This window comes from Chrysochloris asiatica, unplaced genomic scaffold, assembly GCF_000296735.1.
Source record: "Chrysochloris asiatica unplaced genomic scaffold, ChrAsi1.0 scaffold00040, whole genome shotgun sequence".
NCBI lineage: Eukaryota > Metazoa > Chordata > Mammalia > Afrosoricida > Chrysochloridae > Chrysochloris > Chrysochloris asiatica.
In genome coordinates this window covers 21,609,011-21,635,813 of record NW_006408558.1, presented here as the reverse complement: position 1 = coordinate 21,635,813, position 26,803 = coordinate 21,609,011, and the positions used below count along the sequence as shown (strand labels likewise).

Here is a 26,803-nt window from a genome sequence, read left to right as displayed (position 1 = left end):
CAATATGCAGATGATAGAACCTTGTTTGCTGAAAGCAAAGAGAACTTGAAATACTTAATGATGAAGATCAAAGACCACAGCCTTTGGTATGGGTTGCACCTCAATGTAAAGAAAACAAAAATCTTCACCACTGGACCGATAAACAACATATAAATATAAATAGAGAAAATACTGAAGTTGGCAAAGACTTCATTTTGCTTGGATCAACCATCAGCACTCAGGGAAGGAGCAGTCAAAAAATCAAATGAAGTATTGCATTAGGTAAATCTGGTGCACAAGGCCTCTTCGATGCATTCAAGAGTAAAGATGCCAATTTGATTACTAAGGTGCACCTGACCCAAACCATGGTATTTTCAATAACCTTATATGCATGTAAACATTGGACAGTGAATAAGGAAGACCATAGAAGAATTGATGCATTTCAATTACGGTTCTAGAGAAGAATATTGAAAGTACCATGGACTGCCAAAAGAACAAACAGATCTGTTTTGGAAGAAATACAGCCACAGAGTGCTCCTTAGAAGCCAGATGGCTTCACACTTACTTCGCACTTATTATCAGAAGGGACCAATCTCTGGAGAAGGATATCATGTTTGATGAAGTGGAGGGGTGGAGAAAAAGAGAAAGACTCTCAAGGAGATGGATTTGCACAGTGGTAGCTGCAGTGGGCTTAAACGCAGCAACCACCGTGAGATTGGCGCAGGACAGGGCAGAGTTTCGTTCTGTTGTACATCGGGTCACTGTAAGTAGATATGGACTAGATGGCCCCTAACAACAACAGCATGACTCAAGCTGTGTCCGTCTTGCTTAATTCTGACTCGACACAGTATTTTTCTGCTACTACACTCACGATATTAAACTATGTTCCACGGTTTGTTTAAATCCTGCTACTCTTTTCTGTGTGGCGTTGTGGCCTAATGCGCTAGACTGCAAAGTCATTTGAATCACAAGGTCGGTGGGTCAAGCTCACCAGCCGCTTGGAAACCCTCTACAGGGTCACTATGGGTCGGAGTTGACTCAACAGCCCTGAACAACAACTCTTTTTTTGTACCATGCAAAATTTTATTTCCTTGTCAATCTGGTTCACACAAATACATATACTTGCAGTAGCATTATAGAGAAAAAGTAAATTTATAACAGTACATATGAAAAAATGGAAATGGAAAAGTTACAAAGCCCTTGTGTCAGACATAAGAATGATAAGGCCAGTATGCATGCATTCCGGGGAAACAAAAGGTTAGGATGCAAACTATTTTGGAAGAATGTGTCAAGATATAGACAATTTGCTCTTGTAAAAAATGTCTGCAGGACTGTAGGATCCGCACTAGACTACTAACCACAGGGTTGGGGGTTCGAACCCATCAGCTGTTCCTTGAAAACTGTACGCAGGGTCACTATGAGTAGGAACTGTCTTGAGGGCACTTAACATCAACAACGTATCAGGTATAATTGGGCCTGCTTGTGCCACTCACCTAGGTGGTAACTAGTTTCTTCCTCATCTAATGGTTGCATTTTACATTCCAAAGGGCTTCAAACTTAAGCTGATCTGATCTACAGTCATGAAGCCCTACCTTTCCTTTGCTCCCTGTGTATATAGACATCTCTGTTGTTGTTGTTGTTGAGTGCCATCGAGTCAGTTCCGACCCATAGCGACCCTGTACAGGGTTTCCGAGGGTGTAAATCTTTACGGGAGTAGAAAGCCTCATCTTTCTCCCGCGGAGCAGCTGGTAGTTTCGAACCGCTGACCTTAAGGTTCGCAGCCCGATTCGTAACCACTACGCTACCAGAGCTCTGTGGCTCTGCAGAATTACTAGTCTGCAAGGTTATCAGTTCAAAGCCACCACTGTACTTAGAAACCCCATAAAGCGTCCCTATGAGTTCGAATTGACTTGATGGTACTTGATAACAGCAACAACTCTGATGGAATGATGGGTGTTTTGTATTTTTGCTTAGCATTACCCAGCTCCAGCTGAATTAACCCGCAATGATACTTCTAGCCTTTCACACTTAACAGGATACAAGATTTTCTTCTCCGACAGCACCCTTGTTTGCAGGCCCTGTGCACAGTGAGGGTGTGGGTCTGTTGAAACTCTGGGCCCTTGCGTTGGGGTGGCATTCTCCTGAAGTTGGCAGCCTGGCTGCATTCCAGCCCGGGAGTCTCACTGAGATTCCTTTCACGCCAGAGCAGCTGTGTTTGCCACCCTGACTCAATCCTAACCCATCCTCCCCTCCCGCGGGGGACTTCCTAGTCAAGGCAAGGGGACCAGGGGAGTGGCTGGTAGCTATTTTAAGATTTTAAAAAGTCAAACAGAAACCATGTTTTTGTCACATTTTTTTCTTTGTCTGCTCTTCATTTCATATCATTTTTCTCCTGCTGATTTGCAGTTGCAGATTTCACTGTTCAAAGGAAAAGGAATGAAAAATGAGAGGCGTAGGGTCCACATAGGATGGCTCCTTTGTATTTTTTAGTTTGGTGAGCACAATGACCAACCAATGTTGTTGTTGTTAAGTGCCATGGGAGTCAGTTCCAATTCATGGCGACTCTGTATAGGATTTTCAAGGAGTGGCTGGTGAATTTGAACCATCAGCCTGTGGTCTAAACTGACTTTGCGGTCCATTGTGGTCCAGTGTTTATCCTACAGCGCCACACCTGGACTCTATTAGCAGTTCACAGCTCTGGTAGCATAGTGGTTACAAATCAGGCTGCTAACCTCAGGGTCAGCAGTTCGAAACTACCACCTGTTCCGCGGGAGTAAGATGAGGCTTTCTGCTCCTGTAAAGATTTACAGGGTCACTACGAGTTGGAACCGACTCAACAGCGCTTAACAACAACAACCTATTCCTTAACTCCTGGCAGCCAGTAATCTGTGCTCCATTTCTATGAAGTTGTTTTTTTAAAAAAGACCTGGTTTTTCTCGCAACCAGAAGGGCCAGGACCCCTAGATTTGGTCCTGAGACCAGATGTGGGGCCTCTCAGCATGCAAGTCTCCGTAGAGAGGGACAGCCACAGCTAGTAGTTCAAGGGCACTGAGGGCCATCACGATGTTAATTTCATCTCCCTACGTCTCTGCCTTTTAAACTGAATTGGATCCAGGAGACTCTTATCACCAGTAAGAATTCTGAGGGGCTGGGAAAGATGAAGCAAAGCAAGTGTGTTGGGTGGAGGTGTGCGCAGGTAGCGGCCTTCCTCTCACAGGGTCTTGAGCCTGCACACCTGCGACTGTCATTGAGGAACCAAAAGTCGCTGGATCAATGCCGGTGGGTACCCCGTCGTTAGGGACGTTGCTAAGGAGGGGCCACGAGGAGGGGGCTCACTTCCGGGAAGAGGGCAATTGGTAACCCGGAAGCGGTTAATTGTGCAGCGCTGTTTAAAGATGGCGGCGGAGGAACCTCAGCAGCAGAAGCAGGAGCCGCTGGGCAGCGATTCCGAAGGTAGCGGCCTGGGGAGGGATGTCTGTTCCGGGCTGAAATGGCTGATGTCGGGCCGGCCGTTCCCGAGGAGGTTGAGGTGGCCGGGCCTCCAGCCGGGGCAAAGCGCGCGGCCGGCCCCCTCCTCCGCCTCTGCTGTCCTCCCTCCTCCCCCTCCCCTTCCCCTCACAATGGACGCAGCCGCTGCCGCGACCCCCGGCCGGCCGGGCGGGCGGAGGCCGCGGCCCTCCCTCTCGCGCCTGGGGCGGGGTCTGGGCCGCCCCGCCCCCTGCCCACCCCTCCGCCGGGGGACCCGGGGTCGGCGGGCCCTGGAGGCCCGAGGCCTAGGCCGGGCGGAGCGGCCGCGGTCCTCGGAGTTAGTTCGCGCCCGAGGGTCGCCGGGGTGGGCCGGACTGCTGCGCACCAAGGGATGCCGCGGGCCTCCAGGGCATTTCCTGCCTGGGATCGGTTTTCTCCGACCTCGGAGGTGTGGACCTTTCCCGAGCCGCTCGGGTGGTACGGGCAGCGGTTTGCGTGTCTTGCATCCTCTCCTTTTTCCATCTACGAGTTACCCTCTGGGGACTGCGGGTCACTTTCATGCAGTTTTGTGCATCGGATGTACTGAGGGCAGGTGAGAGCCAGGTTGGTCATGCCCTAAGGAGTCTTCCGAGTCAGCCCCTCCACACACCCACCCGCTCCCATACCCACTCACATTCTCAGGCCTGGAAAACCCAGGCCTGGAGGACGAAGAGATTGGTTGCAGTCACCTGAGTTAAGAAAGAGCCACGCCCAGAAGGGGTCTCCTGGCTTCTCACCAGTGGCTGGTCCCTGATGATCCTGGGGCACTTTCTGGTGCGCCTCAGTGTTCCTTCTTTAGACAACGTCAGTGGGCCCGAGCAGCCCCATTTTGCCGGCGGAGGATCTAGGCTGCACCGAGGCATTGTGGTAAAGAGGCAGACTTTGGAGTTGGACCAGCCTGAGTGTGACCATCACAGAACTTTGTGGTGACATCGGGCAGGAGATGGCCGCCCCTCTGCATCCGTTTAGTTGCCTGTGAAATGGGCATCCTTCCCAGCAGCAGGAGTGTGAAGGGCGTGATTGTCAAGTGCAGGCACGCAGGAAGCTTTTCGAGCTGGGGACGCACCTCCTTGTCTTACTTTCCCCCAGAAAGCCGGCTGCCTGCTGGGAGGTGATGCTCGGCAGAGGGGACGGACGGGAGGTCAGAGCTGGAAGACCGAATCTTGGGGGTATTCTGCCCTACCCGCTCTGCTCCATTTAAACAGATGGACACTGAGGTCTGGGACAAGTGACCGTCAGGACTGCAGAGTCCGTGTGGGGCCAGGTGTAAGACTCATGCTCCCAGACTCCAAGCCTACCTTCCTGCCCCGGGGCTGCTCATGTCCCGGTTCACTTCCCTGAAAGGTACTCTTTGAACCCAGGCCATCCTCGGCTTTTTCCTTCCTTTCCCAGGTGTTAACTGTTTGGCCTATGATGAAGCCATCATGGCTCAGCAGGACCGCATTCAGCAAGAGGTGAGGGGCTGAGGGGGGGCATGGGAAGCAGTGGCTAGGGGCCCCATCGTAAGGGTGCGTAGGCTGCCTCACTTTGGAAGCCCCCTTCCTCCCCAGGCGATGCTCGGTACTCGGTACCTGTCCCTCGGGTGGCCTGGTAGTTAGGTGTAGGTTCCCAAGTCTGCCTGCCGAAGGCTGATGGCTCTCCCTCCCACCCCCCGCAACCCAAAGATTGCTGTGCAGAACCCTCTGGTCTCGGAGCGGCTGGAACTCTCAGTCCTGTACAAGGAGTATGCTGAGGATGACAACATCTACCAACAGAAGATCAAGGTGGGGGCCTGACCAGAGGGGCAGGTGGGGTGGGAAGGGGGCTGCTGCTAACCTGCCTCTCAGTGCATATGGCCTCACGGGGTAGGGTGGTGGGGGAGACCTCTCTCTGTTGGTGTTTAAATGTACAGCCCTGGCATCAAAAAGATCTTGAATCGGGTCCTGACTGTGTTGTCACTTGGCAGCTGTATCCTTAGCCAGTCCTTCAATGTCTGTAAAGTTGTTGTGCAATGTTGTCGAGTTGGTTCTGACTCCTGGCAACCCCGTATAGGGTTTCTGAGGAACAGCTGGTGGGTTTGAACTGCCGACCTTGTGGTTTGCAGTCCAGTGCTGATTCCTGCAGCACCACACCAAGAGTCCAAAAGCTTGGAACTGTATTGGCCGGGAATCGAACCCGGGTCTCCTGCATGGTAGGTGAGGATTCCACCACTGATTCATCAGCACTCGCATGGCCGTAAAATCTCTCATGAGGGGCCCCTGCCAGGGGCAGCGGTGGCTCGGTGGCAGGGTCCTGGCTTTCGCACAGGAGACCTAGGTTTGGTTTCTGGCCAGTGCATCTCATGGGCAATCACCACCCATCTGTCACCAGAGGCTGCTTGCCTGCTGCTCTGATGCAGAAGTGATTTCAGCAGAGCTTCCGGACTAAGGTGGTCTAGGAAGAACGTCCTAGAGTCCTGCTTCTGCATATTAGCTGTCGAAAACCCCATGGATCACAGGGGTCCAGTCTGCCCCTGATCGTGGGGACAGCCCAGGGCCAGGCAGAGTTTTGGTTCCTTGTGTCACAGGGCCACCTGTAACGTAGAGGGTTGTGAGGTAAAGGGAGAGGGTGCCTTTGTGGGGGCTCATGTCGGGGGAGTCTTTCTGGAGAAGTATGCAGTTGGAACAAGGGCCTGCAGACCTTTGTACAGGCCTGTTGCTACGACAATAGCAGGTGGAGCTAAGTCACAGCCTCTTCACCTGTAAACTGGGAAGATTTAAACAGGACAATCGACAGCCACAGAGTGGGGGGCTAGTGAACATTTCTCCTCCCACCCTCCAGCCCCCAACGTCAGAGGCACTTAGAACATTCTACCTAGAAAGAGGGGCCTTTGAAGTTACCCATTTCAAGGGGCAAGCAGGTAACTCAGCGATTGAAGATGGTCAGGATGTCAGATGGGAAACGAGGGCATTGTAGCCTCAGTATGAGAAATAGCGGAGGCCCCTGGGACAAATGGGAGTGGCCACACCTGTTGCTCCATTGTGTGTTTTTCCAAGGGAAGCCAGAAAAGATGACTTGTCCGGGAGCTTGCCTGACTTGTGTGATTGTTGTTAGCTGCATTGAGTTGGCTCCACCTCATGGTGCCCTGTGTGTTAACAGAACATGTGCTGCCCAGTCCTGCATGGTCTTCAGGGGACCCGTCACCGGGGCTAGGCTGTCAGTCCATTGCATGGACGCTTTCCCTAGATGAGCATTTCCTTTAGCATCTCAGCATTGACGGCTCATTCAAGTGGTATGGGCCAACAGCACCCTGGCCGGCTGTGCATGGCCTGTGGTCTGTTAGGACCCCATGTGTGCACAGTGTCTAACTTACCCAAGAGGCCTGCAGAGTGATGCAGGCCCCGACTCGGGAGTCCTGGCTTCACCACCCACAGCTGTGGGATCCTGGGCATTGGGTACAGTTGCCTCCTGCCCTACGGGGCTAGGGTGAGGACTGAGAGGATGGTGGCCGGGTGCTGACCACTGTGGCCAGCACACAGCCAGGACTTAGTGGTGGCAGGTTCTGAAACGAGGCCTCATTTGAAGACCTCCCTGGTACAACTTGATAGGATGGGCCTCTCTGGTTTTGTTCACTGATTTGTTCAGAGAGTGAGTGAATATTCACTGCTCTCTAGACAGGCAGTCTGCGTCAGGGTTCCCAAACTCCCCTATGTGTGTTAGACCTGAGCCCACCTTTTCACCTTGGGAGAAGAAACCACCTAAGACCAGTCTGCAGAGCCCAAGCAAATCTGGACGTAGACTTTTCTCATCTGCATAATGGTCTCCTGTGAGGCGTAGTAAACAGGGTCATGGCTAATGGTGGTGGTGGATCTGGGCTGGGGAGTTGCTTCTGACTCATAGCGACCCCACCCCGGATGGGGCTGAGGCCGTCAGTCTTTACAGGAGCAGAAAGCCTCATCTCTCCTGTGCAATGGCTGGTAGTTTCAAGCCCTTGGCAGATTATTAAGTGCTCAGAAGACTGTAGTAGCAACCCATCTGTCTGTCAGACTGTGGCCGCATGTGTGTTTCTATGATGCTGGAAGCTATGCCACTAGTATCTCATCTACTAATAGGGTCACTCATAGTGAGACAGTTTTCAGCTGATCATCCAGACCAAGACAAACTAGGAAGAAAGACCTGGCTGTCTACTTCCAGAAATTAGCCAATGAAAACCTTAGGGATCACAACAGAGTATTGTCCAATATAAAAAACAAAAACCAGTTTCTGTAGATTCTGAGTCATGTGACCCCAGAGTTTTCAGTGACTGATTTTTTAAAGTACGTTGCCAGGCTCTCATGGATTGAGTTACGTTCCCCCAAAATACGTGCCTATCTGGCTTGGTCGTGATTCTTGTAGGTTTGGCAGTTACGTAATGATGTCAATCCTAGCAGGCAGGATCACAGCCTTACTGAAGCTGTGCCCTTACTTGAGTCATACTGTTTATGTTACAAGAGGTAAAAAGAGAGAAAAGAAGCTGCCTTCCACCAAGAAAGAAGAGCCGGCAGCTGAGCGCATCCTGTGGATCTGGGGTCCTGTGCTAAGAACCACCTAGACTCAGGAAGATTGATGCCAGGACACATGTAGATCTTCAACAAATGCTGAAGGGTCCTCCTCCTTCCAGAGCCAGCAGACGGAGAAGGCTTTGTCCCCGAGCCAGTGCTGTGCATTTGGACTCGTAGCCTCCTAAACTGAGAGAATGAAGGTATTTGTTAAAGTCAGTCACTTGTGGTGTTTCTGCTGTTGGAGCACTAAGTAAGACAGAGCTTGGTAGCAGGAATGGGAGGCTGCTTTAACAGATCCCTAAACTGTGAAAGTGGTTTTGGAACTGGGTAATGATTAGAGGCTGAACGAGTTCGAAGGTATCCAATGATAAAGGCCCAATTGCCTTAAAAAGACTTGGTGGGCTTATGAACATCAAAGGCAATCCTGGTGAGGGCTCAGAAGGAAATGAGACCTGTAACACTGGAGAGGGTGCAGGGGCAAGAGGGAGCTGCAAAGAAGCTGGCAGCAGACCCAGGAGATTGGCACAAGATGGCATAGGAGCTGACCCACGAACCGAGAAAACTGGGGTGCTTCTGGACACTGTTGGCTGAGCACCTGCGGGCCTAGGCGGACTGGCAGACTGGTGGAGTGGGGTGCCTCTGGGCTCTAATTGATAGAGCTATGGAGCTTTGGAACACATCACCCAAAAGTCCAAGGAGGCTGAGGAGCCAAGAAACACGCTGAAGAGGCAAACACAGGGAGCAGAACTGTCTCACTCTCAAAGGGAGGGCCAAACCTCTGGGGTCTCAGTGGGTGGTTTCTCTTAGAGTCAGATCTTCACCTACTCACTTCTCCAGGGTGGAGCTGCCATCTGTGGTGCCAGGAGAATGGAGTTGGTTCTGGTATCCAAAGTGGAGGGAATGGGGCAGGACTGTTAATGCCAACGGGACAGAAGAACAGGGCCTGGTGGGGCCAAGATGATGGGGTTGTTGCTGAACTGGACTAGGAGAATGGGGCCACCCAGAGCCAAGAGAGCATTCTTGCCATCCTAGTGGACCTGGAAGTTGGAGTTGCCACCCAGGACCTAGAGAGCATGGCTCACACCCAGAGTCTGAAGCGCAGGGCTGGTGCCTAGAGGGTTTAAGGTGTACGGCTATTGGGTTTTTGACTTGCTTGGGTGTCTGTCCTTCCATGTTTCCTTCCAGCTGCTACCGTTTGTGATAGACTGTCCACCACCTCTGGACCTTGGAGACCAGTACTTGTGTTCTAGATTGCATGGAGTCACAGATGGAGAGGGATTTTGATTTAAAGTTTGAGCAAGAGGTTTTCCTTAGGATGCAGTGAGGCTGGAAAAGTTGTGCCCATCAGAAGAGCCCGCTTCTAGGAGTGGAAGTTAAAGAGAAGTTGAATACTCTCTTGTGGTGACCTCCTGCGTCCACTTGATGAGAGGAAGCGGGAGAGGTATTACAATGAAGAAATGGGCTAAGTTTGGGTGTGTTCCACTGGCACCCGTTGACCTAGCACACGTAGGGTAGGGATGAGCGAGAGAGAGAGCTGGCAAGTGGAAAGTTAGGGAATAATGTGGACATGGTGGTACCCAGCAACCAAGCCCCTGGGGACTAGGGTTGAGAAGAGAGAAGGGGCTAGCTGGTCTGAAGTGCTGGGAGGTGTGTGGACTCTTGAGCCTATGGGTGGTTGTACCCACTGACATAGCTCACAGGAGCTAGAGGTGAGCTGACTAGAACCCAACCGAATGAACCGAAGTGTGTTTGACACCGTGAGCTGGTTTTGATCACTGCAACTTGATGGCTTGTTTTGGACTACGGTCTACACTTTGCTTATGGATACAGTTGCTCAAAGTTCCAACTGGCACAGAAGGAGATTTGAGACTTGGAGTGGATTTAAGACTTCTGGGATATGACGCCATGAATGTGTTTTTACATGTGGCAAGGACGAGAATCTTGCAGGACCAAAGAGTGCCATATCACGTATGGATAAGTATTGTACCCCCGTCCAAAAAAAGAAAGAAACTTGTCAACTTGACTAGGCATGAGCCTCAGGCCACGATTTCTGTCTGTTCAAGCCACTTGTGGTATTTCTACAACAGTAGCACTGGAGAACTAAGGCATAGGCCTTTCTTCCCAGGTGCCTCAGGGTGGACTCCAGCTTGCAAGCTTTTGGCTAAGCAGCCTTGGATTTTAACTGCTACAGGAGTAACTCTGTTGTCTGATACAGTGCTGGCAAGAGAGCGGAAACCCACCCAGTGCAGGTTACAGTTTCATTCCCATCACTGAATCAAAGGCAGCTAACAGTAGCAACATAGTAGCCACAATGATTTGGGCTCTTTGTTCTGATACTTGCTATTTACTTACCACTTCAGAGCACATGCTGTGGGGGACACACTTTTTTGGGTACTAGAATTAGACTGATGCTCCGTGGCTTAGTGAAGAGAGCTTAAGTTCACATGATGGCAAGTACTGGGAGGAAACGGCGGGAAAGGAGCAGAGTGTGGGAGCCGGAGCCTCCCTGAGGTGGCCTGAATCGTGACTTAAGTCAGAGCCGAGCCAGCAGAGGCCAGTGTGGCTGGAGCCCAGTCAGGCGAGGATGGGGCTGGGGGGTGGGGGGAGGGCTCCAAGTGAGATAGGAGGCTGGAGTGATGGGAGAACGTCATGGAGCTTAGGTAGTGAGAAGTGGCTGGTTGTTGGATGTTGAAAGTCCAGTCCGGAGGGTTTGCTGTTGGCTTGAAAATGGGGATGAGGGAAAGTCAAGTGACGGCCGGGTTTGTGGCTGGACCCACTGAAAGACTGGAATCCCTGTTCCTGAGGCCAGCCTTTGTGAAGAGTCAGGTTCCTGGAGCTCTGTTTGGGGGGACACTAGGATGCGTGAATCTAGATTGGGGCAAAGACTGACATTTGGGCAATTTAAATCCCCAAGAGCAGGTGACGTAAGTGTGAGTCTCTAAAAGTAGAAGTGGTTTCAGCTTTGAGCAGGGCTGTGCAGGCTGCGTGCTTGTGCACTCTCCTGTGGTGGGACTTGGGGGGGGTGCAGTGGCATGAGCGGAGTCCTTAGCAGCCCATGCACATAGCAGCCAGGCATTCCTCTCCAGGATGGTACAGTGGGGGCCCTGATGTTCACAGATTAGAGAGAGAAGCCGAATCAGCTGAATTTAGAGGAAGACAAAGTAGGAACTTAGTAGACCGTGTCCCCATAGTCGGCAGCCCCGTGATCCCCACCCCCGTTTGTGCCCTGTGGGGACTACTTGGTCAGCCCTGATTCTGGCCCAGCTGTTGATGGGCTATGGGGGTGTGGGGCTACCTCTCTGCAGGACCTCCACAAAAAGTACTCATACATCCGGAAGACCAGGCCCGATGGGAACTGTTTCTATCGAGCGTTTGGATTCTCCCATTTGGAGGCGCTGCTGGAGGACAGCAAGGAATTGCAGCGGTGAGGCGGGTGGGCACCTGGACACCGAAGGAGGTGGGTGAGGGTTCTGGGAAGGGCTTGTGGGCCTCCCTCACTCTGGATAAGTAGGAGGTATGGTTCTACTCTAGGCCAAATGGATGGGCTGGGCTTCTGTTTGGGGTGTCTTGTTCTGAGCTGGGAGAGGGCCCAGCCTGGTCTGAAACCAGACAGGTACTGGCTTTCCCTCCCCTCTGGCCTCTCTGGGGAGGTCAAGGAGCCCATGCTGGCCTCTGTTCCCCTCCCACCCACAGGTTCAAGGCTGTGTCTGCCAAGAGTAAAGAGGACCTGGTGTCGCAGGGCTTCACTGAGTTCACAATTGAGGATTTCCACAACACGGTGAGCCCTCTCCTGCCATGGGCTCAGCCAGAGCATTGGGAGGTGCGCAGGTCTGGGAGTAGGGGCTTGCTCCCTCTTCTTCTCCTTCACCTTGTCCTCTGTCCCCTGCGGTGGCAGTTCATGGACCTGATCGAGCAGGTGGAGAAGCAGACCTCTGTCACTGACCTACTGGCCTCCTTCAATGACCAGAGCACCTCAGACTACTTGGTGGTCTACCTGCGGCTGCTCACCTCGGGCTACCTGCAGCGCGAGAGCAAGTTCTTCGAGCACTTCATCGAGGGTGGGCGGACCGTCAAGGAGTTCTGCCAGCAGGTGCTACACTTCCCTTCTTTGACTTGGGACCCCTTCTCTGGCCGCAGAGTGGGGAGCACCAGGGCCTGGGAGGGGTGGAGGCCTGAGCCCTGACCTGCACCTGTGCCCCCCGCAGGAGGTGGAGCCCATGTGCAAGGAGAGTGACCACATCCACGTCATCGCCCTTGCCCAGGCCCTCGGTGTCTCCATCCAGGTGGAGTACATGGACCGTGGGGAGGGCGGCACCACCAACCCGCACGTCTTCCCTGAGGGCTCAGAGCCCAAGGTCTACCTTCTCTACCGGCCGGGCCATTACGACATCCTCTACAAATAGGGCCGCCTACCCACCTGCCCACCGCTGCCCACCCCGCTGCCAGGCGCCAGCCATGTACACAGGTTTTTTTTTGTGGTTGTAAATGGTCATATTCACTCCTCCCCTTTTTTCTGTCACACCACCTTCCATGTTTTATTAAAGGGGATGCTGGTGGTGAGCCGCGTGGTGAGCCGCGTGTGTGCGTGTCCCTGCTCTGCCCCCACCCGCCTGGCTGCTGTGTGTCTGGCTGCCCTTCTCTGCCCCCCCCCCCCCCCCCAGGATGGGTCCCTCCTTGCCTTCCATCCCCAAGCCTCTCCACCAGGAGCATTTTGAGGAGCCAGGCCACTTCACTTGGGGACCCCTCTTGGTTATCTGGGCTTCTGCTTTTCCCATTCCTCATCAGCTGAGCTGCAATCTGTGGCAATCTGGAAGTTTCAGGGACCCGGGGCTTTCAGATGCCCCACCTAACCCCCACCCTGGCTGTCCTGACCCCAGCCTCGTGTCCTAACCCCCACTGGGGTCTGCATAGTTGGGGAGCCCCAGGTGGGGCCTGGCTTGGTGATGACAGGAGCTGGGACCCCACAGTGCACTCCAGAGGGTGCCAGCCTTGGTGGGCCCAGGTCACAGGCTAAGTCCCTCGCCTGTGCTGCCTTGCACTCTCCCTACCCCCTGCTTGGGCCACTGTCTGCTTTGCTTCCCTCCTGTCTCTACCCACCTCTTCTCTGGCACCCCACCCCACCCAGCACATGCGGGCTCTGGGCCCCCAGGCTGTGAGCTCCTTGGGGGCAGGCCCTCAATAAATGTGACATGCTGCTGCTGCCTCCGCCGTCTGCCCATGCCTCCACCGCCTGGCCTACCAAGAGCTCCTGTCAGCCCCTTTTGGTCCCAGCCAAGGGTACCTCCACACTCTAGGTGCCTCCCTACCCCCAGCCAGTCAGAGTTGAGACGGAGGGAGCTGCAAGAAGGCCATCTTTATTAAGGGGCTAAGGGCCGGAATGGGGTGGCCAGGCCCAGCTGCAGGCTTCGGGAACGTCTCCTCAGAGCTGGGCTCGGGGTCCTGGGGTTCCTGGATGGTCTGTGGGTGGAGCAGCGGGGTCAGAGGGCGAAGCCTGTGGCTCCTCCCCCCAGGCTGCCTCCCCAGCTCCCTTGCGGCTGGTGCGTGGGGGTCAGCATGGGGAGGGGAGGTGTGGGGGTGTTAGTGATGGGTGTTAGTGGGCAGCCGCACAGGCCAGGTCCTGCTTACCGTCCAGGCAGGGTGGGCATCGGGGGCGTCAGGCTGGAAGGCAGAGGACAGTGAGGACCCGTGGGGGAGGGGGTCGGCCAGGGGCTAGTTGGGAGCGGGCTGTGGCTGGGGCACGTACCTGCGGGGAAGTAGTGCGGGAGCCGCTGCCGGTAGATGTGCTCATCCTTCTCCAGGAACACGCAGATGACCAGGCGATCCACCTGCGTGTGGGGCAGCGCATCAGCCCAGGGCGCCTCTGGGCTCCTTGACCTGTCACTGCCCCAGCCTACATATGCTTAACTTTCCCTCTGTTCCCTTCATAGTGGGGGGACTCCTGTTGCACGCCCTCCCCCGTTTTCCTCCCCCTAGACCGCACCTTGTCCTTGTGTTGTTCCAGCCACTCACGCAGGGTTTGCAGAACCACCTCTGCCGCGGCCTCGTTGGGGTAGCCTGGGGGCGGGGTGGGTTGGGACGGAAGTCAGTGAGTCAGGACCTGCCCTCTTACCTGTCCCCACTGCGTGCCAGGGCCTGCCCACTGCCTCTTCCCCCAGCCCCTCCTGGACCCACTCACTGAAGACGCCTGTGGAGATGCACGGGAACGCCTGGGCGGGGAGACAGGGAATCGGGGCCACCGTGAGTCCTCGCGCATTCCTGGGGGACGCCTCCGCCCCGCCCCCTGCGCCCCTCACCCCTCACCGCTGAGCGGAGCTGGTGCTCCAGCAACAGGTCCAGGCTACTCAGGTAGCAGCCGCGGAGCTCCGCCTCCTGGCTGGCGCTGGGCTCGCCATGGACAATGGGTCCCACCGTGTGGATGACGTCTGCGGGAGACCACTGGGTCAACCCGGCAAACAAGCTTCCCCCCAAGTTCTGAGACCCCCTCTGGGAAAGGAGCCCGCTGTGTGTAGTAGGCACATGGGTGTGCCATCGGCCTGAATTCACTCACTCCCTGCACGTCCACAGCGCTGCGATGGCCATGGCCAAGCCCTCCTTGTGTTCAGCTGGGGCACCGGTGCGGATGGGTACTCAGGCACTGCCCGCGTAGCTCTGACGGGTCCTACAGATCCTACCTCTCCGCAGTCTCCACCCACTCCCCCTGCCCATCTGCGCCTTGGGTGTGTGAGGAGGTCCAGGCTTTGCCACTTAGGGATAAGAAGTGCCCTGGAGGAGGCCTCTAGCAATTCTGGGGCGCCGTATCCCAAGACCCCAGTTATACATGGGCGCCCCAATGTACCTGTGCAGGCCAGGCCTCTGCAAACTGAGCAGGGTCCCTGGTCTGGGCCCAGGCTGGAGGCCGTTGGGACTTACACTTGGCAGGCAGCCGGTAGCCACCGGTGATCTTGGCCTTGCCGGTCTCGCAGCTCTGGAGGGTGCGGCACTCGTCGGTGAGCAGCGGCCCGGCGGCCCGGTGGATGCAGCCGTCCACTGCCGGGCGGGAGGAACAAGCGTGGGCTACCCACACCCTGAGGGGTGAGGTGCAACTGACCCCCATTTTTCGAGGCTAGGACTGAGGCCCACGCACCTTAGACTCTCCATCTCAAAAAGGCCCCCTAGGTCGAACTAGGTGTCACCAAGCGTCGCCCCTTGCTCCTGCCGCCTCCAGCTTTCCCCACCCCTTTCAACCTCCAGCCGCGTGCCTTAATTTGTTTCGCCACCGCAACGGGAAACTAGGCGCTGTGGGGCCGCATCGGCCCTGGCGGGTAGCGGCGTGGTGGCCAGCAGGGGGCGCTCTCGGCCCACCTGCGCCTTTTCAGTCGCACGGCGGGGACCCGGCCTTCCGCGAGAACTGTAGCCCGAACCCCGCGAGCAGACGCTGGTCCCCTGGCTCTGCCCGCATCGTCCCTGCCGGAGCGTCAGCGTCTGACACCGCCCTCATTGACTCCGGGGCTGACCTCCGCAAACGCTCAGACCCACTTTCCAGGTGAGGAAACTGAGGCCACCTGGCTACAGTGGCAGGTTCCAGACCAGCGCCTGAGTCCTTTGGCAGCGTCCCTGCGCCTGCCTCGTGGGCAGTAGGTCGGGCCGCGGAGTCCCCGCTGCGCAGGAGTCTCCCAGCACAGCAGTCTTACTCCTAACTAGCAGCCTCGTTAGCGTATGCGTCTTAATTGGAGCCCAGCCTAGGCTTGTTTATCCGATGGAGGCTCCTGAGCCTCGCTAGCGACCCAGGGGACTAGGGCCCAGAAAAACAAGTTGGGCTCCGTGGGAGGCGCGGAGGAGCCCTGTTTCTTGCTCCAACCCCTCCCAGAGCTGGGGCTTGAATCCAGGCCTGAGAGGCTGCTCTGCCTCTGGGGGCCCTGAGTTCAAGCCTGGGACTTGGGCAAGTTCTCTCCCTTCTTCGCTGTGATCCCTTAGGGGACCCATAGCAGCAGTCCCCAGCTTCATCTACCCCTGTCTGCTACCCCAGCTCGGTGGGTCCTAGGTGCTCTGAGGTCTCTCTGCTGGCCCCATCTTACAGCTGTACAAACTGAGTCCCATTCTCTCTTCCAGCTTTCTCTTGTGGCTTGTAGGTCTAATTAAACTGAATTTTTTTACTTAGCTCAGAGCTGGTAGTGGGTTTTCCCAACACATCTCAGGAGGATGAAGGACTAGAGATGTTGAGGGACCCAGGAGAGGTCCACTGGGACTGGGTGCCTCCCACCCCTTTCTCTCCTGCTGCATTCCAAGGGGGGGGGCGCAGAGGCAGAGGCAGAAGGTGGGGGAGCCCTGTGATTTGGGTTCAGGCAGAAGCCTAGCACCTGGGTGTATCTGTTGTGGGTGGGTCTGGTCAGTCTGGATTCAAATCCCAGCTCCAGCAGACATAGCCGTGTGACCCACCGCCCCTCACTTCAGCTTGCTGTGCCTCAGTTGTCTCATCTATTACATGGGATCCTAGTAGCATCCCCCAGTTTGGGCACATGCCAGGAAGTGTGCTTCTTGGCAGCTGTGTTCAGGTTGGAGCCAGATGTCATTGGGGTCCTCCTGACCAGGCCCCATGGTCTCAGCCACCCAGCACTGATCACCCTGCAGGCGACCTTGACTAGAGTGTGCTTGTACCTTCTGTGCGGAAGTGGAGCTCAGCAAGATCTGTGTTTCAGGGACTTAATGTTTCCTGGAGAAGTGAATGGGCCTACAGCCAGGCCTTTAGGACTGACCTGGGGGCATGGGGTGGGGGTGGAGGATCAGTGCTAGAAGATGTCTAGAGCTGAAGCACCCCCCACGGTATCCAAACAGAGCCAAGGCCATGTGATTGCATTGCAGGCCATTTGCCCACTGGGGACCCCTGCCCTGTCCACCCAGCAAACTAAAGTCCAGATTGGCTCTGGCATTCAGAGTCTCAACCTACTGGCCCCCATCTGCTTGCCTGCCTGCCCCCTTCCCTGTTTACACATTAGCCTGTGGCTACCCCTGATCTCCAAGTACCCAGACATCTCTCCTCCAGCCTCCGCCCTGCTATCTTTAGCCACAGGCCTGAAGACAGGTTCCTGGGTGCACACTTCTGAAGTTCCCTTGGCTTTGATCTCCAGCCCTGCCCTGGCTCTGCTAAGCTAAGGCTAAGCTAAGCCATGAAGACCTAGGGGAGAAAGGTCCCGAGGGTTCTTCCTGGGTGCCACCTTTCCTCCCTCCTTCCTACTAGACCCTGGGGCAGCCCTGACCCCCAGGGACACCTGGTATGGAGGTGTCCAGAACTCAAACTGAGCTGATCATTGCTCCCCTCTCTGGCCTCTATGTTGTTCTTAAGAGCCACCAAGTTGGTTCTAGCTCAGAGTGACCCTTCATAGGATTTCCAAGGAGCAGCTGGTGAGCTTGCACCATCAACCTTGCAATTCAAACAACTTTGTAGTCTGACACATTAGCCCACAGCGCCACTCCAGGACTCCTTAGTCACAGCTAAACAAACGGCCAACCTCTTAACTCCAGCTCTACCCTGCCTCCACCCCCCATGCTGTGGAAGAGAGGAGAGCTGAGTTGAGTGAACCCAGGGCAAGGACAGGTAGTCAGGGGTGGAGGGACTGTCGTCAAAGCCTGGGAGGCCGGGAAAGCAGGCAGGCTCCGGTGGGGCCCATCTTGCCCAGGCTCTTAGGATGTGTTGGCCGCTATTTAGGGTGCTGTAATATTCATGAAGGGAAGATTAGATATTTAAATTTATTCAGCAATAAATGCGTCTCAGTGGGGGAGCATTCCTCATGCTAAACAAACAAGCAAGCAGGGGCTAATTAATTATTTACAGGAACACAAGGAGGCCTGTGGCCTGGACAAGGAGGGGGGCAGTTGTGGCTGGGTGGACTCCTTTTTCCTTTCCCTAACCCCACATCCTCTCCACCCTCCAGTGGGGCTGGTTCCCTGTGAGACTCTTCTCTTCCCAGAAACTCTGGCCACAAGCTTGCTTTGCTTTGGGCAAGGTACTTAACCTCTTTGAGCCTGACAGGGTGGTGGGGAAGACTGAGGTATTCTGTGGGTAGCTAGGGGTGGGTGCTGAGCAAGAGGAAATGTCATCATCATCACCACTCTGACTGTTATGGCCCTATCATCTCTGTCATCACCTCCCAGAACTCGGTTCTCAAAGCCCCTGGTCCAGTCTCCCCACCCCGCTAGAAGTGTGAGGAGATGGAAGCCTGGGGGGCGGTGGGGATTCGGGACCTGTCAAGTCACACAAGACTTAGAGAGGAGCAGACAAGCCCACATGGCTTCCTGAAGTCTGCAGAAGTGGAGACAACGGCGCAGAGAGGCAGGCGGAGCTTCTCCATCACTCCCTGACCCCAGAGCAGGGAGGTGAGGAGGAAGGGCACGACACGGGCTAGGTTGTGGACTGGGCTGTGTCTCTCTCCCTGCCCTGTGAGGCCCAGGTTGGCTCCTTCCTGCTGCTTGGGGCAGAGTGGGCCTAGGTTTCTGACACAATGGGTGGAGGAGCCTCCCTCCATGTCTCTGTGCCTCAGTGTCCCCGTCTAAACAGCACATCCTGGTCCTTCCTCACTGGTCATGGTGTTCAAGGAGAGACTGCCTCAGAGCACCCTACTCTTTATCTGTAACTGTCCCCTTTACAGACGGGAAGACTGAGGCTCAGCTATTGACGCCATGTCAGGAGACTCCTCTTTGCTCTCCAGGGTCTCCTTTGCCTGAGGGACCAGGGCATCTCAGGGAAAGTCCTGGGCAAGGCTCTGGTGTGTGTGTGGGCAGATGTGACCCTGAGACATGGGGTCAGGAGAAGTGCTTCTCAGCCCAGGAGGGGCTGGGGCCTGACCTAGGGAGCCCACCCCACCCCAGGGTCCTCACCCATTGGCCAAGAGCTGGGGAGAGGCCCCGCCAGACACCTGGGTTGTTCTCTCAGGAGCTGTTTGTACTCCTAGATCCCGACTCTGCAGAGGGAAGAACCCAGCCCCCAAACCAGATAAGTGACCCACCCAAGGCCCCCCAGCCCTCTCTCTCTCTGGCCTCCACTTGCCTCCCAGATGCTGCGGGGGTCATGATAACCCCCCAGTTGACAGGGTCATCTTGACCTCTACCCACTCCCTCCCAGGCCCCACTGTGTACCAGGCTGGGCTCAGCCCCCTGGGGACACAGAGGTCATCCTTGCAGGGCCCAACCCTGGTGGTGGCCAGGCAGGTGGGTACCCCGGAGAGAAGACAGATGGACAGCCACGCTGCAATGTGATCTGAAATTCATTACAGGGTGAGATCAGCTCCTTAAATGGGGATTTGAAAACATTAGGGCTTCATTATGTACACAACGGCCGCGCCTCATTCATCATGCAAAAATCACTCCCGTTATTAAAAATCCCAGTGGCAGCTGCCGCAGGGGTTTGGTGGCATCTTGCCTGTGGAGGTGGGACATAGGCCCATGAGGTGGCCATGCAAGGGGCCAGAATCCTAGTACCCTCTTATCTGTCTGGGTGGGGGTGGGGGCAGCAGGAGGAGCAATTTGACTCTAAGGACCTGGTGCCTCAGTTTCTTTATCTGCAAAGTGCAAAAGACTGTGAGTCTGAGTTAAGATACAGGGAGAAACTCAGCAAAGGGTACCAAGTGAACACAGTCAGCAGCAGTTTACTTGGGGAAGGGCACCCCCACCCCCAGCTCCCAGATTCTGTGAAATAAAATCCTCAACCCAGTACAAGGCTCAGGAATCCTTGCGGATGCCCCAGCTTCTGCGCCTCCCCCTTCATCTGCCTCCCAGGCCTCCCCCAGCTCATTCTAGGAGTGTGCCTGGAGGTCGGTATGTGAAGGGGAGGCTGGCAGACAGGAGCCCCACACCTTTAACATGGGGATAAAATCGAGCCCCGGACCTGCCAGAGGCCAGGGAGGTGGGAGGGATGGGGCCTTAGGAAGGCATGTCAGAGGCTGTGGCATTTTGATTAGAGCTCCAGTGAGACAAAGAATTGGTTTGGGGTAGATGGGGAAGGGGCAATCCAATAAGAGCAAAGGCCCTGTGGCGGGGCACCAGGAAAGCCGGCAGTCAGGGTTTCCAGGGGAGAGTGTACGAAGGAGGGGCTGGACCTGCTGGACCTGGTGGTCAGTCTGCAGGAATCTGGGATGCATTTGATCATGGCGGGAAGCAGCCATTGGAGGATTACCAGCAGGGGCAGGATGTGGTCTGAGGAGGCCTCTGAGGCCCTCTGTCGTTCCCTCTGCCCAGAAGGCTCTTCCTGACTCCCGAGAATCACTGCCCCAACCCGCACAATTTGCCTGACTTCTACCAGCCTCAGCCTGGCACATGGTGGGTACTCTAAAGAGTTTGTGGATTGGGTGGGTGGGTGGGCCTGTGAGGCTCAGCTGCTTCCCTGGGTGGGGGTGCAGCACAAATGGCCAGGCCCAGAGAGGGTGTCACAGAGGCCGTGTTATCTGCCTGCTGTGCCAGGCCACGGTTAATCGGAGCAGCCAGGGTGAGCCTTTCCCCAGAGGTCCTGGGAAGCAATCACGGATTAGCGGCGCTGGGCGCTGGGAGATAGAGCAGAGCAGGCGTTGGGGGGCAAGTGAATCAGGCGAGTCAGGTCTGCATGCTTGGAAGCATTGCTGATCCTGAGGGCCCCCCCCCGAGGTCTGTGAGCAGAGTGTGGTGGTGGGGAGAGTGAGACAGAGAGAGAACGGAACTAAAGAGAGCAAGAAAGAACCAGAGAGAGTGAAGAATGAGAGAAATGAGAGAAATGAAAGGGAGACGTTGCAGGCAGAAGGAGCCAGAGGGATCCCTACAGGAAGACAGAGGGTGGTGGGCTGTGTGAGGAGAGGGACCCAGTGCTTGAGCACGTTGTAGAAGACCAGGATGGAGTCTCGAGGAGGTGTCTGTGCTGGGGACAAAGAGGGTGGTGGGCACACAGGTGAGCACCTACTCTGCCAGAAGGTGAGGACAGCGTAGACAGACAGACACCCAGTGTGTGCCACTAGGGGGGTAGTTTGCCAGGTGGGGCAGTTGGCACTTAATCATACAGACAGGGGATAGGATTCTCAAAGAGAACGGAACACCAGTCCTCCCTGGTAACCAGACTCATCTGTGTCGTTACCTCCCCCACCAAAGCAGCCCTGGTGGTGTTGTCCATTAGGCTGCTAACTGCAAAGTTGGTGGTTCAAACTCACCAGCTGCTCCTTGGGAAACATTGAGGCTACCTGCTCCGGTAGAGAGAGACTGGAGATGTGAGAGGCAGAAAGTGGCAGAGAGATACCCACAGGGAGACAGAGAGGAGAGAGGAGTTCACGGGGGTGGTGGGAGGGAGGGGATGGACACAACCTCTCTGAGGAGAGGAGCCCAGTGGTTGAGCACAATACATAGGGTCGCAGTTCAAGCTCACCAGCTGCTCTTCGGAAACCCTATACAGGGTTGCTATGGGTTGGAACCGACTCGACAACACTTCACAACAACAACAACAAGCAGTCCTGGTGAGACACTGTAGGATAAACACTAGCCTGCTAACTGCAAGATCAGTGGTTCAAATCCACCAGCCACTCCTTGGAAACCTTGGAAACATCACTGAGTGGGAACTGACGTAGCAGCAATGTGGGGGCGTGATGAGTTGGGACCAACTTGATGACAATGAGTAATGATATGTTTGGGGATCTAGGTACATATTGAAAGGAGCCCTGGTAGCGCTGTGGGATAAATGAGAGGGTGCCAACTGCAAGGTTGGAGGTTCAAACCCTCTAGCTGCTCCTTGGGAGAAAGACAAGGCTGTCTGCTTATGTAAAGCTTTATCATCTCAGAAACCCTTTATAGAGTTGCTATGGGCTGGAACTGACAGAATGGCGGTGGGTTTCCCCATAGGACTACCCCAGTAGGGACACACACATGGACTGTGTGTCCTCGCTGGGTCTGCTGTGTCTCTGAGGCAGAGGACAGTGTCATGCACACAACAGGCCTCCATCAGCAGACTGAGCATCATCGGAGGGCTGGTTGGGGGCGTTAACCAGGCAGGGAGCTTGGAGTAAGAGAAGAGAGGTGTCCTTCAGTGCAGGGGAGTATGTGCAAAGACCCTGTGTTAGGAGAGCGCTCCCAGGAATACAAGCCACCAGAGCGCCGTTTGTGGTCTTTCTGAAGTGCCACCACCCTGGGACACACAGGTGTGCAGGATGCACAACCAAATGCCCAGTGTGGGTGTAGAAAGCTGGGTACGAGCAGAAGCTGAATGGGAAGGAAGTGGCACCCTCAAAGGCAGGAAGGTGAGGGGGTTCTTGGGTGAGTTGCTGGCCTCTAGAAGGCGCCAGGCCTAGGGTGTCTTTCGTGTGTGCTGGGGAACTGGGGTAAGTCCTGGGGGGCACTGGCGACCACGCAGGCGGAAGAAGGCGGCCCTGAATTAATCTGTCACGAAAGGCTGGCCGTGGTAGGCACAGGCATGATTTAGATGAATAATTGAAACGCTCCGATACATTTATTATCCCTTTAGTGCAAAAGTGGCAGAGAAAGACGAGGGGTAATTGAAAAAGAGCGTACAAATCTCCTGGAGAAAGCTGCCTCCTTATGCCAAGTAAACATTTCAGTCCTAATAAACAGGGAGCCGCGGCAGGGCCTTGTCCATTCTCATCCTGATTTAAGATCCGCCTCCCTTCTTACCATACAATAGGAGAGGTTGATTTTATTTGATTTTTTAAAAAAGTTATTGAATCCAGAAATGGCTCTCAGGAAGGGAGGAGGGAGAACAGAAGTGGCTGACCGGGCCGGGCACCTCTCCCCACCACAGACATGGGGCCCTCAACCTCGAGGATCTCTTGCTCCTTTTGTGCCTGGTAAACTCCTATTCTACCTTCAGAACCCAAGTCAAATGCCCCCTCCTACCAAACAGCTCTCCTTAAGGAGAAAGCTGAGTCCTAGCATCTGGCCAGGCTTCACTCAGTGAGAGCCTGGGGAAGGAATTGGGAGGTGGGAAGCACACCTCTGGAGCAAGGCAGGCCCAGGGGTTCTGGACTCTTCCCTGGAAACCGCACTAGTCCTCTGGTGGGGCTCTTGGCTGAGGTTGGGGGTGCCAGGGACACTCCTGTGCCTATTCCCCTCAAGTCCTTCCACTCCCACTTTGACCCCTCCCCCCCCACAATCCTCCCTGCAAGCCAGGCCCGGCTGTCCCCTTCTGTCCCCCAAATCTATGTATTGGTTACCTGCTGCCTCCTCCATCAGACTGGACTGTTAGAGAGCGAGAGCAGGGCTCCTCACACAGAGTGCCACGTATGAGTGCCACTGAGCAGGGTCTAATCTAGGGGCTCGGGATCCCCTAGAACTCAGGGAGAGCCCATTCTAGTGGGGGAGACAGACAGCAAACGACAGCCATAAAATACAAGTATCTGTGAGTGTCCCGGGCTGCCGCTGCCAGTTTAAATAGAATGGTAGGGCAGGCTGAAAGGGGTTCATGCTTGTTAGTACATGGATGGGTGGGGGGATGGATGGAGGGATGAATAGGTGGGTGGGTAGATGAATAGATAGGTGGGTGGGTGGATGGATTATGGTTGGGTTAATGGATAGGTAGGTGGGTGGGTAGGCAGACTGGTGGGTGGTTATGGGAGGGTGAGTAGGTGGATGGATGGATGGATGGATGGGCGAAGGGGCAGATAGATGGGTGGGTGGGTGGGCCTGAACTTCTGCCAGAAGAGGGACGGACCTCAGGGCCTCATGGGAGCACTGGGGTCGGCATGGGCAAGCAGGTGGGTACTGGGTATCTCCCACTCAAGTAGGTCAGTGGTTAAGGCTGGGGAAGGCCAGGGGACGGTGGGGTGCTGAGGTGGCAGGTAGGTCCAAGCACATGGGGGGGGGGTCTGTGTCCTGTCTCCATTCCCGCTCCAGTTAGCGCCAGCCCCATGTCGTTCCCACCATGGTCCCCTCCCCGCCACCTTGTTCCAATCACATTAGCGGAGTGACAGCCCCGGCAGGCACTCCAGGCAGCTCCATAAATCTTAGCCGTGTTAAAAGGCTGGACTCTGGGCTCACTTCCTCCAGGGTCCCGGCCCCCCATCCGTCTCCCTGCAGTCAGGCAGGGAGGGGGCTGCTCCAGCCTCCTCCCCAATCTCAACTCTGCAGGCATGGGAACAGAGGGCCCCTCACTGCACTTCCCTTCCTGAGTCTGGCCAGAGCGTGTGCCCTTTGACCTCCCAGAGTGAGGTAATACTGTGCCATCTCTGAAGTCACCTGCCCTGCCTAAAATCTCGGAATCTCCCAGGGTCCTCCTGGTGGAAGTCTGTCTCTGCTTTTACCTGTAGCAGATATTTATTGAGCACCGATTGTATATGGCAGATCTAGGGCTAGTGGCTAGGGACACAGTCTTGCCCTTATATCCTCAGGGACACAGAAGATAAACAACGAACATAAATAAATCACATGGTGCGTTAGAAAGAGGGGCATTGGAGGACCAAGGTGGACAGGAGTGGGTGTTCTAAGTTCGCCTAAGGGAGAAAGTGGACATTAAAGCAAAGGCTTGTACGAGGTCAAGGACCTGGCCACATGGTTGTCTAGAGGAAGGGCATTCCAGGTAAAGGGACTAGCCCGTGCAAAGGCCCTGAGGCAGGAATGGGTCTGACTTTTCCAGGAACTACAGGGAGGCAAGTGTGGCTGAAGCCAAGAGTGTGTGTTCAGGGGTGTACGGGTAAGTGTGGGAGGTGGTTGAAGCCCGCGTGAACCACAGTGAAAACCTTGACCTTGGCTCTGAATGAGGTGGGAGCTCTGGCAGAATGGTCTGACTTAGGTGGTCCTTTGTCTTCTGGCCTGTCCTGGAGGCTCCTGCTGATCCTCTGCTGGTCTCCCACGATTCCTATTTATTGGCTTCCCCATGCCCCACACTCCCCCTTGCTGTAGGTCTTCCTTCACCTGTGCTGTTCCCTCTGACCAAAATACCCTTCCCACTCTCCAGGTCCTGGGGTCCCTGTAGAGTTACCCCTTCCTTCCAGAAGCCTCCACCCTGATGCCCAAGTCTAGAGAGTTCTTCCCCCTGAGTTTCTGCTGTGCCTGTGGCCTTCCCCCCGGCCCCCCAAGCACGGCTCCCAGCCAGCATGACGTGGACATAAGGTATTGGTTGAAGAATGAATGGACAGAGGAAAGGGGAGGCTGTGGGCCAAGCATGGCAGGGGGCAAGTCCACCAGGGCCTCTGAGGACCATCAAAGGAGGGGCTTAGAGGAGAAGAAGTCCTGGAAGGCTGTCTGTCCGTCTGCAGTCCCTGGCATAGCCCCCGTCTCATCGGTAGCCTTGACCTCCATGGGACATGGGACACGGTTGGGGGAGAAGAGGAGAGGGAAAACATTTTCAGCCACAAACAACCCCCGTCCACATCCTGGCTGGTCACCGACAGCTCTTAACACCGTTCTTTTATTTATTTATGACCTCCGCTGCCCCTTTTATTTTTCCCCCCTTTTAAAACCTGGCCTGGGCCTCGCCACCGCTGCTGTAAACACGGCCCCCGGGATTTATCCGACGGCGCATTAACCTCCGGCCCCTCGCTCACCAATCATCTTGCCGCTTCACAGACAGTGGACGGCCTGGCCAGCTGGGGGCCCAGGGCTGGCACGGGCAGGGGCCAGGCTGGGCTGGCTAGGGGAGGAGGGCATGGGAGACAGGCTACCCTCTCTGCACCGTGACACAGGCTGACTTCCTCCTGCACCCTCCAACCTCTTATCGGTGGCCTCCCAGTCGCTATGGGCAAGAGTGACCGTGCAATCACTCCTGGGTAAACACAGTTCTCCCATCCTGCTTGGGATCTGAGCAAGGCAGAGGTAATGATTTCACTCTTGCAAATGGGGAAACTGAAGTGAGGATGGCACAGAGCTTCCAAGGTCACATGGTGTCAGGGGCAGAACTGGGCTGGGCTTTTCCAACACACTTGAGGCCTCCTAATCCCATTTAAACTTCCAACTGAGTTACAAACCAGGAGACCAGAAGGCTGGGTGGTCTGCCTGGGTAGCCCCTGTGCTGATGAATGGAGGAATGGAGTAGAGAATAGGTGGAGAGAATAGGCTGGGAGGATGAGGGGGAGGCTACAACACGGAGGGGCATAGGAATGGGGTGTCCACAGAGGCCCAGAGGGCAGGAGAGACGCCACCAAACACCCATGCCCAGTCCTCATTCCCAGATGACAGGGGAGTACACTTACCACCGCCACCTCCAAGCAGGGAACTGTTGGCTGCAAGAAACAGACAGAGGCGAGTTAGTTAGGAGGGGGCTGGAGAGGGTCAGCAGAGGGGACATGGGGTCAATCCTGGGCCATCTGGGAGATGGAGGAGGGCCAGAGGCTTCTCCATCATGGGCTTGGGGTTATAGGGTGGTCCACTTGGCTGGGAGCAGCCACAGGTGGGGCCTGATGTTACCACAGAGACCATTTTGTGCCCAGCCAGGGGAAAAACAGAGGCCAGGATGGGGCAGGCCTAGTCCCTGCCCAGTGAGATTGCTGGGGACTGTGGACACAGGCTCGAAGCCACTTGGACCCAGGGAAGGAGTGGAGTAGTGACATCTGATGGATGAGGGGGACACGGTGAGAGAGGGTCCTCCTTTCCTAAGCAACATGGTGTGGGAACTGGAACCAGACCAAGCTGCATTCAACAGATGGTGACTTAGGCCACCTCCCTCGGTGCCTCAGTTTCCCCAAGTGTAAAGTGGAGAGAACAGGAGTGCTGTCTCTCAGTGTGGGTGTGAAGCTCAAGGGAGCGGAATCCTCTGCTCTGGGCTACAATGGGGGGCTCAGCCCCCCCATTCCCTCCCCAGACGGGAGGTGGTACCAACAGACAGACTTGGACCAGGCCGTAGTGGCGGTGCCCTTCCCAGAGCCCTATCCATACTGCTCTGCCTGGCC

General features: G+C 55.5%; 2 protein-coding genes across 2 annotated transcripts in view; one reads left to right on the top strand and one right to left on the bottom strand.

Annotated features, from left to right (window-relative positions):
- The first annotated feature begins 3,295 nt into the window (after nt 1–3,295).
- Nucleotides 3,296–12,545, top strand: OTUB1 (OTU domain, ubiquitin aldehyde binding 1). The gene is made up of 7 exons (XM_006860998.1): nt 3,296–3,432; nt 4,879–4,940; nt 5,151–5,249; nt 11,291–11,409; nt 11,679–11,763; nt 11,881–12,075; nt 12,191–12,545. Exons 1-7 carry the CDS (start codon nt 3,375–3,377, stop codon nt 12,386–12,388), a joined length of 816 nt encoding a protein of 271 aa, XP_006861060.1. The 5' UTR covers nt 3,296–3,374; the 3' UTR covers nt 12,389–12,545.
- A 1,066-nt stretch (nt 12,546–13,611) lies between these two features.
- MACROD1 (MACRO domain containing 1) overlaps nt 13,612–26,803 on the bottom strand; it is a 186,407-nt gene continuing 173,215 nt past the window's right edge. The window contains exons 4-10 of the mRNA XM_006860997.1: nt 26,108–26,137; nt 14,895–15,011; nt 14,286–14,407; nt 14,161–14,191; nt 13,966–14,039; nt 13,729–13,810; nt 13,612–13,643 (exon numbers count right to left, since the gene is read on the bottom strand). Of these exons, the coding sequence (XP_006861059.1) occupies nt 13,639–13,643; nt 13,729–13,810; nt 13,966–14,039; nt 14,161–14,191; nt 14,286–14,407; nt 14,895–15,011; nt 26,108–26,137 (461 nt within the window). The 3' untranslated portion in view covers nt 13,612–13,638. The remainder of the gene's footprint in view (nt 13,644–13,728; nt 13,811–13,965; nt 14,040–14,160; nt 14,192–14,285; nt 14,408–14,894; nt 15,012–26,107; nt 26,138–26,803) is intronic.